The sequence below is a fragment of the Rhizophagus irregularis genome, chromosome 10, assembly GCF_026210795.1.
Source record: "Rhizophagus irregularis chromosome 10, complete sequence".
Lineage (NCBI taxonomy): Eukaryota > Fungi > Glomeromycota > Glomeromycetes > Glomerales > Glomeraceae > Rhizophagus > Rhizophagus irregularis.
Genome location: NC_089438.1, coordinates 594697 through 607030, shown reverse-complemented (window position 1 = coordinate 607030; position 12334 = coordinate 594697). Strand labels below are relative to the sequence as shown.

Sequence of the window (12334 nt, the reverse complement as noted above, 5' to 3'; positions counted from 1 at the left end):
TAGTGCACCATTAAATAAATTTTCTGCAGTTCGTTTAGCGTTGGACAAAAAAAGAATGAATGATGGTTTCCGCAGTTAAAAAAGTGTATAATTTTAAATCTTTTAAATCTTTTCTAATAATAGCATTGTTAATTCTTTTATGCTCAATTTCGGAAAAAGTGTAAAAAAAAAAATATATATATAAAGTCGATAAAATATTACTATTACTGTATGTAGATTTTGAATGTTACACATGTTGCACAAAGGCTTATTGTGAATAAACCAATTTAAAAATTTTTCACATTTCATTTTACGGTTAATGTTATCTTTATTAATTCAATATACAATTCAATTAATTTAGTATGGAAATATCAAAAATGGATCCAAAAGAAAATAAAAGAAATTTATGGAAGGTTTTGTTGATTCTTATAAATATCAGGTAAAACAATCATTTTATCATTAATTACATCATTAAATTTTGAATAATAATACTTTTTTAATCATTTATTTTAAAAGAAACATGTTACAATTTCTACTATTAGTTCAATTTCTGAATCAGCAGAAGAGGCAGATAAAAAAATAGTTCATATAAAAGATTTAGAAAAAAGAAAACAAGTGTATGGAATATGTGGGGAATGTAACGAACCTGGTACAGGTGAAAAATGGTGTCAACCTTGTAATGCTAAAAGATTTAAGGATAACTTTAAAAATTGGACTAGTGGAAACAAAGATATTGATGAATTTATACAGCAATCACAACTCAATGCTGTGCATCATAAAAAATATCTTGAATGGGTACCTTTTGAAAATTTTAAAGATATTACTTATATTACCAGAGGTGGATTTGGTAAAATTTATTCAGCCGAATGGCCTGAAGGATATATTACTTCTTGGGATATTGAAAATCAAAAATGGAAAAGGGATAAAAATGTGGAAAAAGTTGCATTAAAAAGTTTGGATAACTCATCTTGTATAAGTACAGAATTTTTAAATGAGGTAATTAAAATAAAAATGTAATTAATTTTAGTTACTGTATTTTAAAACTTTTCTTTTCAATGCTTTTATTAGATTAAAACTCATCTTCAGATTTATCTCTATGATATCATTCAATGTTACGGAATAACTCAAGATCCAAATACCAAAGATTATATGATGGTTTTGAAATATTGTAAAGGCGGAAATCTGAGAAATTACTATCTGAATTATGAACCAAATTATTATTCAAAAATTGGAAATTTAATACGAATTACAAATGGACTTCTAGATATCCATAATGCTGGAAAAGTTCATAAAGATTTACATTCAGGAAATATATTATTTACTTCATATCCTTATATAAGTGATTTGGGAATGTGCCAACCAGTAAATAATGGGAGTCAATCAGCAAAAAAAGAAGGAATTTATGGAGTATTACCTTATATGGCACCAGAAGTTTTACGTGGATATCAGTATACAAAAGCATCTGATATTTATTCATTTGGAATAATGATGAATGAATATATGTCTGAAAAAACTCCTTATAACAATATTCCTCATGATCATGTTTTAGCTATCAAAATATGTAAAGGATTTAGACCAAATATTTTCAAATATACACCAAAACTACTCGCAGATTTGATTACCAAGTTGGGATGCTAAAGCCGAAAATAGACCAACTGCTAAAGAATTTTATCAAAAATTAAATAAATGGTATAATGATGAATATGAAGATAGTGATATTTATTCTCAAATAGATGAATATGATAATAAGATCAAATTAAACAGAACAAGTGAAAAAAGATCCAATAACATTCAAACACATCCACAAGCAATCTATACTAGTAGACTTTTAAATTTCAAAAATCTTCCAGAACCAGTAAATTCAGGTAATTTAATTTAATTTATTTTGATAACATAAAACAAATTTGCATTATTAACAACTTTGTTTTTTAGTAGATGTTATTCTATCACCATTATGTAAGTAATTAATATTTATTGATAGTTAATATAATTAATATAATTAAAAATATTCAGACTTTTTTAACGTTATTTTTATTATTAATAGTTTCGGAGGGTTTTGATTGTCAATTAAATGAATCAGGTAATATGTTATTTATTCTTATTTTTTTTTTTGTTTTGTTAATATGATATTTATTTATTTGTTTTATAGATCTTAATGAAATTAATCAAGATGGCGAAAATAATACTGAATGAGTTTTCATTTCTTTTTATAAAATCAAACAGCTAACTAATTTATACTAGTTATTACTTATAGAGGCCTGCATTTATATTTAGCATCCGACCCGGCTCAGATTTAATCATTAATTTTGTGTCAACTCGGTCCAGCCCGAGAATTATAAGTATGAAAACCTTAGCCCTGCCTGAACCTGGACTGGAGTTCTCTTATAAATGTGTTTCACATTTTATTGTTATTTATGTTTTTAAATTTTAATATTTTGATTTTTTTAATAATAAAAATAGCGTTAATGAGACTTACGTGATAAACAATACAAAATGTTTACATTCATTAATTAAAAGTATTAATATTTGTACGAAAAATATTATTTTAAATTTATAAAGTAAAAGTTTTAAATAATGAAAAATTCATAAATTAATATTTGTTGTAATTTAAATCGGTTACGGCACACGGATGATTTCCCAAGTTTGGCCAGAGTTATGCAGGGTTTATGTACGAACACGTGATCAAACGGCCAGCGTTAGGCTTTCGAAAATATCCAATCACATGTGTAAGTATTGTGACGCAGCAAATTCAATGATCAAAATTCATTTCACCTAGAATTTAACAAAAAAAATAAATAAATAGTATTTTAAAGAATTCTTACCTAATTTTTTATTTTAAATTAGTTAAATTATAAAATGTCATGATGTAGAATTTGACAATATTTTAATTTTAGAAAAGTATTACTTAATTTATTATTATTAGTAAAGTTTATTAAAAATGTGTAAAAATAATATGTATATCGATACGATCCAATTCGGTCGGAAATAGCATGACAGTTTAGGCTGAACTAGGGCTTAAAAATTTGGCCGATTTTTGGAAAATTCTAGATACGAAAATCAGCCGACGGCAATGCTAAATTAAAAAAGGTTTTTATTTTCTACGCACCTGCATAAATTGTAGGGTGCATATATTATATATAAAATTTTCGATTTTTGAATATTTTACGCACTGGTAAAAAAATTTAAATAAATTTTCTAAAAATAAAACAATGCATATGTATTTCTGTACGCATCCCTTCTATTACATAAAAAAATTATTTTTTCTATTAATTAAATTATATGCCGAAAAAGTATCAAAGATAAGCTCATACTATTAAAATACTATTAAAATGCAAACAGGCGACCGAAGGGAGCCGATCAAATCACTACTGTAATTCAAGCCGCTGCAGCGGCTTGAATTACAGTAGTGATTTGAGCCATTAAATTACAATGATGTTTTCCTTTTCTTTCCTTTTTGATTGATTATTATAAACTCCTTCACAAAAACATACAATTGTTTGTTTTCTTAATTTAGATTCTATTTTTTTCTGATCTTCCTTTGCGTATGCCAAAGCCCTGTTGATAAGCTTATTGCTTGATGTGGTTAAATGCAATCTTCCAGGTGAGAAAAGCCATCCCAACTTCCAATTTCAGAGTTTCATTGGAGGAACCACCATTATCTTCACCATCAGAGTCACTGTCATTAGGAATATTTTCAATAAAATCATTATCAAAAGCCTCATCGAAAATTTCATCATCGCTTGACATAAATTCGGAGTCACTCATTTTAGTTGTAATAAAATTTATAAGTGGGAGAAAGAGGTTGAGAGGAGAGACTAGAGAAGAAGAGGGGAGATAGGAAGAGAGGAAGAGAGGGGAAGAGGAAAGATGATAATCGTTGGGAAAAAAAGTATAATATAATTTAAACACGTGATCATGTGAAATAAAAAAGTCTAAATTTAGACGCGTATCAAAAAAAGCTGCGCATGAGACAATTATGATGTATTTATTAAATAATTTAAATACCCATGTATATCAGAATTACTATGCATGGGATGCAATTTATGCATCCCGCATAAAAGTCAAATTCCTAATTAAAAATTATTCTTTTAAATAAGGTTAAAAATCGTTTAATTTTAAAGATTTTATTTAATTAACAAATTGAATAAATATAAAATGATGAAATAACAGGTATAAATTAAGTAATAAGACTTATCTAATATCATTCCTACTCCTACTTCTATTCTTCCACTATGACCTTATAAATTATAATTTATCAAACAAATAAAAATCAATAAAATTACAAATTCAACTAATTATTGAAAAGCAAAAAAAAAAATCATCCACATTTTAATAAAGATAAAGCATAATTTGTAAACAATTTTTAAACTGTTCTACAGAAAACTAATGTTAATTAGAATTTTGAATTATAATAGCGAAAAAAAAAATTTCAAAAAATTTAATGTTAGAAATTGCTTAATTATATTCTAGTTCTAGATTTTATCTTTGCCTTTAGAATTGCTATTCTGATTAATAAATAAATAAATAAGGTTAAGAAATGTTTACTAGACAATTGGAAAATATCAATTTGTAAGGTTATTGTTTAATGGATCAAAAAAAAAATTTAGTATTGGTTCAGAAAGATTATTTACCAAGTGCCAACAATAATCCAAGGTTAAACTGAAGTACGGGCCAAAAAAAGCTGACCGTAAACCGGAATTACAAAATGATGTGATTAATAACCTCGGGTAATAATGACGCAATTTGTTCTCAATCATGTATACAATTTTCACTTGTTTCAAAATTATAATGGTTGACAATAAACTTTTGCCAATATTATCGCAAAATTTGTTTGAAATATTAAACGATGAAGAATATTATGATATTACAATTGAAATATTTCGGGCTCATATCGTTATTTTAAATTATCGTTCTCCTTAATTAAGAAGAATTTTGTTGGATAATAAGAAGAAAAATGATGGAACCTTAACAAATATTAAATTACCTAATATTATTGTCTTACATATATTTTCAATTTTATTGAAATCTTTCTTTAGAAGTATATGAACTTTCAGATATTATTAAGATCTTAATTGCTGCCAACGAATTTAATCTTCAGGAATTAGTTCCTTGTTGAAATTTAAATTCACTGATTATTTGAATTTTTACCGTATATGAATTTTCTTGAATTAAAATAACAATTGTTAGAAAAATTAATGAGACTTTTTTGGACTAAATTATAATTTGAAATAAGGGCCAACTTTTGGGATTACTCATGCCAATTATATAATTATATAATTTCAAGTTAACTCAAACTTATGTTATAATGAATAATATTAAAATATCATGAATTTTCTGAAAATCACTTTTCTTTACAATATCAACTGATAAACCTATAAAGACATTGTTTTTATTATCTAGTGGATTTGCTTACGAAAATTTAAGTAATAAGTTGTACTATTAAGAACATTATTGAGAAACATATTATTGCCTATAAATTTTAAATCGATCAAATAGTTCGGTCTATATACAGTAAAATTTTATGTGAAAATATTCTGAAAAGAAATTCATTACGAAAAATATTTGATTATAATGGTTTTTGTCGTAAATTAAAGGGACAATCATATACTATTGGTAATATGAACAAACGTAAAATAATAATCACAAGTCCTTTAATGGTATTTTCATCAATATTAAGAAGAGATTTTAATGCAAAAATTTTTCCACTTTACACGATAAACATTTCCAAAACTAGTTCCAATTTCTCGAATATTTTTATAAAATGTTTATTCTCGTAATGTTTATTGCGCTTTTCAAATTGTGCTACTCTATAGGTCATCTTATTCAATCGTTTATTTATTAAATTAAAGAATCATAATAATCATAGCTTCCCGTTAATATTTATTAATTGTTCATTTTTTTTAAAAAAAATTTTTATGCATAAACCAATACATATGAGTAAGTAGATTATTTTTAGCGTAAAAGATTTAACATTTTAAATGCATGAATAATAATTATGTAAGTCCTTTTTTTAAGACACAACGTTGAATTAAAATGTGATGCAGTACCAGACAATCGGATAAAAATTTCATTATGACAGTAAAATTATAAATTAACTTAAACAAATAAAGCGATAATTACTATAAAGGGCTAATATAAAAATTCATATATTTGTGTAGTACATAAATGAAATTCATTTTAGAACTTTTACGTGCTAAAAAAAAGCTACTTTTTTCAATTGTAACTAATTAATTTATTTAATTTTTATTCTTTAAATATATATTTAATATTAGGAATTATATGAGCTAGGTCGTGACCCACCGTCATCTTTTAGTGCTGGTCCTATCGATGTTCGATGATGATCTTTTTCATTGGCATCAATTATAGGTCTCGTAAGTAATATTTTATCACTTTTAAACTTCATATGTAAAAATTATAATAACTTTCGCTTGAATATTAACAGTATAATAATTTGGATTAGAGGGATACTTCATACTCTAGAGGTATATTTTATCTTGATATTCTCGTTTTCCTAGTGCGTGATTATCTATTCAAACCACCAGAGGTATACTTTTGCTTGTATAATTGTTTAATAGCATGATTCAATTGACTCACGTGCTAAATTTGTTATATACAGGTGAAGTTACAACAAGAATCTATCATCCGAATATTACTGATAGTGCGTGGATTTCTTGAGGGACCAATGGTCACCAGCATTCCAGCAATTACCATTTCTAGGAGTAATAATAATTTATTATATGTGGAACTTTTTATTATTTAAAAAAAAATTAATCAAATCTTTTATTCTATCAAGTACTCTCAGGAATTTGTCAATTGCTGAGAGATCCAAACCCATGTATTATAATTCGCTTTTTTATGTTCATTATTTTATTGAATGATCTGATTAATTTCAACTAAAAATAATTTATCAATAAATTAGATTGTTATTTAATACCTGAAATATCTCAATTGTAAAAGAATGATCGTAATCGTTATGAAGCTACTGTCAGTAAATGGACTCATAAATACGCTAAATGAAATATTATAATATTTTTTCTTTATTGACATTTTTATTATTTAAATTTTATTATTTAAACAATTACATAGTCTTACTAATGTCCTATTTTAGATATCTTATTTTAAATTTAAATTTAATTATTGATCAAATATATCTCAAATATATTAGTATAAAAAGGAAAATTATTAATATTTAAACAGGTGGAAAATAAATAAGCTTCTAAACTCCATATGAAATGTAAAATTTATATATTACTCAACTATTAAGCTGATTAATCTTTAGATACAGTTGTTATTTAAAGGTAGGTTGAAAATGAGGCGCAGCCTAAAAAACTATCAGCCCAACCAAAACATTTAAATACATTGAGTGAAATATTGGTAGTTTCAAATATTACAGTTTTACATTTAAATGATCAAATAATAATCATCAAATATGCATAAAAAAATTTAAAATCTTTATTTATATAGAATATTCGTAAATATAAATCCAATAAATCTACTGTATATATAATATAATATACTAGTACGTAAATAAAAAAACTAAAGATAATAATTTATAAAGCATAACTGATAATAATAAAAGAAAAATAAAAGTAAAGCCAACTTCAAACACACAAACTAATAATTTAAACCCTTTAACTCTAACTTTCATGTAAAAGAAAACTTCATTCAATATTATATTCACTATCTTGACAAATTTCCTTTAGTTCTATAAAAAAAATAGATTAGATAATTAGAAAGGAAATATTAGTAAAATTACAAATAAATAATAACTTACCAATTCACTTAATTAAACAATCTAAACATTCTGAAACTGTATATTATGTATTCATAGTATTTAAATGTTAACAAATGTAAATAAAATAATTACAATAATGACAATTAAGAGATACTTACTTGGATCTGATGTTGATTGAGCAGTATAATTAGCATCTAATAAAAATAAAATAACATAAATATTATAAAGTGGATTACATGTTAAAACAAAAATTAAATTTAATTACCTGAACTGAATTGAAAAGATGATAATAAATCTGAAGAATTTACTGGTTTTGGAAGATTTTTAAAATTTAAAAGTCTACTAGTATAAAATGCTTGTGGGTGTGTTTGGAAGCTTTTGGATTTATCTACATTTGACCTATTTTTGAATCTTTCTTTTCTAATTTTATCACATTCTTTTATTTGAGAATATATTTCACTATTTTGACTATTGTCACCATTTTCACTATCTTTAGCATCTTCACTATATTCACCATCTTCATAATCTTCGCCACCTTTACTATATTTTCTAATTTCATCATTCCATTTTGTTAATATCTGATACAATTCTTTAGTGGTTGGTCTATTTTCTATTTCAGCATCCCAACATTTTATTATCAAATCTGTAAGTAACTTTGGTACATCATTAGAAATTGTTGGTCTAAGTCCCATACATATTTTAATAGCTAAAAACTCATCATGAGGAATATCATTAAAAGGAATTTCTTCAAAAAGAAATTCATTCATTATTATTCCAAATGAGTAAATATCTGCTGCTTTTGTATATTGGTATCCGCGTAAAACTTCTGGTGCCATATATGGTAATACTCCATAAATTCCTTCTTCTTTAGCTGGTTGCTTTATATTTGCTGGTTGACACATACCTAAATCACTTATATATGGGTTGTTAACACCATTATATAATATATTGCCTGAATGAAAATCTTTATGAACTTTCCCAGAATTATGAACATCTAGAAGTCCTCTTGCAATTTGTTGTAATTTATCAATTTTTGATTTGTAATTGATATAATTTTTAGATTTATTTAAATAATCTCTCAAATTTCCAAAGCTACAATAATATAAAACCATCATATACTCTTTATTATTTGGATCTTGAGTAATTCCATAACATTGAACAATATCAGTAAGATGAATCTGAAGATGAGATTTAATCTAATTATTATCAAAAAGAAAAAATTTTATTAATAAATAAATGCGAATAACAAACTTTATATATAAGACAAAGTTTAAATTACCTCATTTAAAAAATCTGAACATATATCAGAAGAATTATTCAAACTTTTTAATGCACATTTATAACTATATCTATACCACTTTTGATTTTCAATATCCCAATATTCAATATTTCCTTCAAGCCATTCTGCTGAATAAATCTTACCAAAACCACCTTCTGCAATATAAGTGACATTTTGAAATTTTTCAAAAGGTATCCATTCAAGACATTTTTCATTATGTACAGCATTAAGTTGTGATTGTTGTATAAATTCGTCAATATGTTTATTTCCACTAGTCCAATTTTTAAAGTTATCCTTAAATCTTTTAGCATTACAAGATTGACACCAATATTCTCCTGTGCCAGGTTCTTTACATTCTCCACATATTCCATATACTTGTCTTCTTTTTTCTAAATCTTCTATATAAACTATTCTTTCATCTACATTTTCTGATTCAATAGTTGAATCAATAGTAGAAATTGTAACATGGCTCTTTTAATAGACAAAAAATTATTAATATTTTTAATTACAAAAATTCAATAAATAATTATAATTATTAAAAATATTAAATTGCTATTACCTGATATTTATCATCATACTCCCATAAATTTTTTGGCTTTTCATCCATATTAATTAATTTGAGTTGTGAATTTATAATTTTAATTTTAGTTATATAAATAAATAACTATGTTACTCGAAATAAATTTCAGAATTATTAAAAGTAAAAGAAAAAAAAAATTTATGAATTGAACGAAATTCAATAAATTGCGCACATTTGTATTACCCATTTGTATTACTATTTGTACAACTATTTTATACAAACATTACTATTGTTGTGATTTTGTGACAAAGAAAATTCGTAAGCATCAGCTGATCATCATAAAATAAACCTAACCCGAAATGGTTAAAATGATGGTTACATAAGGAGATTCAGGTCCAAATTTAGACAATACTTTGTAAAGTTCAAGTAAAAAATATTAATTTTTCGGTAATGTATACGTTATAGTCGTTATGCGTATATCATTATAATTTTTTTTCAAAAATAAAGTGGTAATAAGCCTATAAAAAAAACTTTATACTAAAACCATTGTCAAATTATATATCAAAAATAAATTTAGTTTGAATAAAAAATTTTAATAAATTTATTTTAATCAAAACTAGATGATGACGTTTGATCATTTTTTACATAAGCTTTTTTTTTGTCTTTACGCTAGGAAAATAATATTTAGATTAATAATAATATTATATGATTAGTTAAATGAACCTTGTCTAGTAAATATGATAAATGATGAAATGTAAGGTATTTCATAATATCCATATAGAGAAGTTATTACTACGAAGTTGACCAATATCGAAAATTTTATTGCATATACATGAATCAATAATAATTTTGAAAAGGTTATTATGCAATTTTAAATTAGGTAAATTTAAAACAAAGGAAATATTATTTAACGATATTTATTTAATTTTGTATCGATAGATGTATTTTTTGAATTGAGGTCTATCATCATAATATCTTCCATATTACTAACCTTTGATGAGGCGTAAAAAAATTAAGAATGAATAAAGTGTAAAATTATATAAAAATATTAACAAATGTTTTTTAAAAAAGACAATCTCCCTACAAAAAATTTTATCCGTTATGTCTGTAAAAACTCTGTAAATATGGGCCTTTCCCGGATCCATTCACAGAAAATGTAAATAATTCGACAAATTCCATGATAAAAGATGGAAAATAAAAACGGATTGATTTTTTTTACTGGGTCTAACACGTTCTGAAATTACAATTCACATAATTTATATTAACTGAATTAACTACAATAAAAATACATAAAATGAAACTTTTCTATAATAATTAATTTATTTTATTTATTAACCTTTATTTGAAATAAGAAATTTTTGAAAACTGCAAAATCCAAACCGAATATGATCAGCCAAATTTAATTCAGATAATTACACTAAATATATAAACACAAATATGAAAATAATTATTTAAATAATAAAAAATTTAAAAAAATGCAAAAATTAAATAATTAATTATACTTACTTGCATAATGACGAGTCCATTCTCGAGCAGTAGCTTCATAATGATTACGATTATTCTTAAACACATTAGAAATGTCAGGATCAAGTGAATTTGCTAACGTCAAGATGAAAATAATTATATAATCAATTAAAATAATAATTACATGGAATATACATTATACAGTATGACGAAATACCTGGGATTGGGTAAGTCAACAATGAACAAATTAACAAGAGTACTTGAATAATAAAAATTTGATTAAAACCTTTTTTTATATAAAAGAGTTAAAAAGAGTTGTAACTATTTTTGTAACCGATTTACCTGTTGAAATAGTAATCCTCGGATACCATTTATTCATTAGAATATCCAGGCTTATAAAACCACTATTGTTGATATTCGGATGATAAATTCTTGTTATAAACCGAACCTAATGTAGAATATGTAAGTACGTAATTAAAATAAATTACAATTGCATAAATAAATATACCTTTGGTGGTTTAAACGGATAATCTCTCGGAAATTTAATATCAAGGAAAAATATACCTCCCGAGTATGGGGAATCAGACTTATCAAAATTATAATATCAGGTAGTTAGAATAAATTAATTGTCTCAATTTGATATACAAACTGTTACTTACAGGGCCCATAATTGTAGCTTGCCAATGAAAAAGATCATCGTCAATAGGACCGGTATTAATAGATGATGGTGGGTTACATCCTATATCATACAATTCCTAATAATTTAATGTGGATAATGTTAATAATTATTTTCTTCAAAATTCGGTAGTAAAAAAAAATTGATTCTTTCTCATAACTTTATTAAGTCTTTTAAGTGCCATTTCGTTAAGAATGTGAAATTGGGAAAGGTCTTTTTAAATTGTGTATATCATTCAAATACGCCATTTTTATCCTAATTAGTTATTAGCATAAAGAATCTGTGAAACGTTGCTTAACTTTATTCGAACTAATTTATATTCGGTATGATGATCGAGTACTAATAAGTAAAAGAAAAAATTTTAAACACATGATTTCAAACACGTGATATTTGCCATTTTAATATCGATATTTTTTTTTTTCACTACGAGAAATTAAATTTTTTTTATAAAAGTGTGATAATGAAAAACTAATAATTAAACAACAACTTATCTTTTTATCATTTTTTTAAAAAAATCAAACTTTTTTTTATTAAAAATGATCGGGATCACGTAAAAACTTTATTGTATTAAATTACATGAAAATTAACGAAAATAAAAAAAAAACTATTTTTTTAATAATTGAATTTTTTTTGTAAAAATAATTTGTAAAAATTAATTGAATCGAAAATAGATGCCAATGT

General features: G+C 24.6%; 4 protein-coding genes across 4 annotated transcripts; 2 read left to right on the top strand and 2 right to left on the bottom strand.

Moving 5' to 3' along the window:
* Window positions 1–1464: 1464 nt before the first annotated feature.
* On the top strand, window positions 1465–2172 carry OCT59_001687 (uncharacterized protein; the record flags this gene model as incomplete). Its single annotated transcript, XM_066144003.1, has 5 exons — window positions 1465–1540; window positions 1620–1844; window positions 1912–1935; window positions 2024–2059; window positions 2129–2172. The coding sequence occupies 5 exons, from the start codon at window positions 1465–1467 to the stop codon at window positions 2170–2172; spliced, it is 405 nt and encodes a 134-aa protein (XP_065995208.1).
* A 1384-nt stretch (window positions 2173–3556) lies between these two features.
* OCT59_001686 (uncharacterized protein) lies at window positions 3557–3817 on the top strand (the record flags this gene model as incomplete). The annotated part of the gene is made up of 1 exon (XM_066144001.1): window positions 3557–3817. The coding sequence occupies one exon, from the start codon at window positions 3557–3559 to the stop codon at window positions 3815–3817; it is 261 nt and encodes an 86-aa protein (XP_065995207.1).
* A 3593-nt stretch (window positions 3818–7410) lies between these two features.
* OCT59_001685 (uncharacterized protein) lies at window positions 7411–9689 on the bottom strand. Its single transcript, XM_066144000.1, has 6 exons — window positions 9553–9689; window positions 8994–9464; window positions 7980–8910; window positions 7873–7908; window positions 7754–7789; window positions 7411–7684 (listed from the first exon to the last, which is right to left on the bottom strand). Exons 1-5 carry the CDS (start codon window positions 9598–9600, stop codon window positions 7758–7760), a joined length of 1518 nt encoding a protein of 505 aa, XP_065995206.1. The 5' UTR covers window positions 9601–9689; the 3' UTR covers window positions 7411–7684; window positions 7754–7757.
* A 1129-nt stretch (window positions 9690–10818) lies between these two features.
* OCT59_001684 (Ubiquitin-conjugating enzyme E2 4) lies at window positions 10819–11843 on the bottom strand. The gene is made up of 7 exons (XM_066143999.1): window positions 11814–11843; window positions 11637–11732; window positions 11486–11563; window positions 11320–11425; window positions 11195–11236; window positions 11020–11112; window positions 10819–10930 (listed from the first exon to the last, which is right to left on the bottom strand). Exons 1-7 carry the CDS (start codon window positions 11835–11837, stop codon window positions 10926–10928), a joined length of 444 nt encoding a protein of 147 aa, XP_065995205.1. The 5' UTR covers window positions 11838–11843; the 3' UTR covers window positions 10819–10925.
* Between the last annotated feature and the right edge of the window lie 491 nt (window positions 11844–12334).

Excerpts from the sequence above, each read along its gene's own strand:
- OCT59_001684 (XM_066143999.1), bottom strand. The coding sequence starts at position 11,837 with ATGGCACTTAAAAGACTTAATAAA. Across the intron at positions 11,564-11,636 it reads AAGCTACAATTATGGGCCCT|TCTGATTCCCCATACTCGGG; the intron begins GTAAGTAACAGT and ends AATTTTGATAAG. Across the intron at positions 11,113-11,194 it reads GTTGACTTACCCAATCCCAG|CAAATTCACTTGATCCTGAC; the intron begins GTATTTCGTCAT and ends TCTTGACGTTAG.
- OCT59_001685 (XM_066144000.1), bottom strand. The coding sequence starts at position 9,600 with ATGGATGAAAAGCCAAAAAATTTATGGGAGTATGATGATAAATATCAG. Across the intron at positions 8,911-8,993 it reads GTTCAGATTTTTTAAATGAG|ATTAAATCTCATCTTCAGAT; the intron begins GTAATTTAAACT and ends GATAATAATTAG. Across the intron at positions 7,790-7,872 it reads TCAATCAACATCAGATCCAA|TTTCAGAATGTTTAGATTGT; the intron begins GTAAGTATCTCT and ends CATAATATACAG.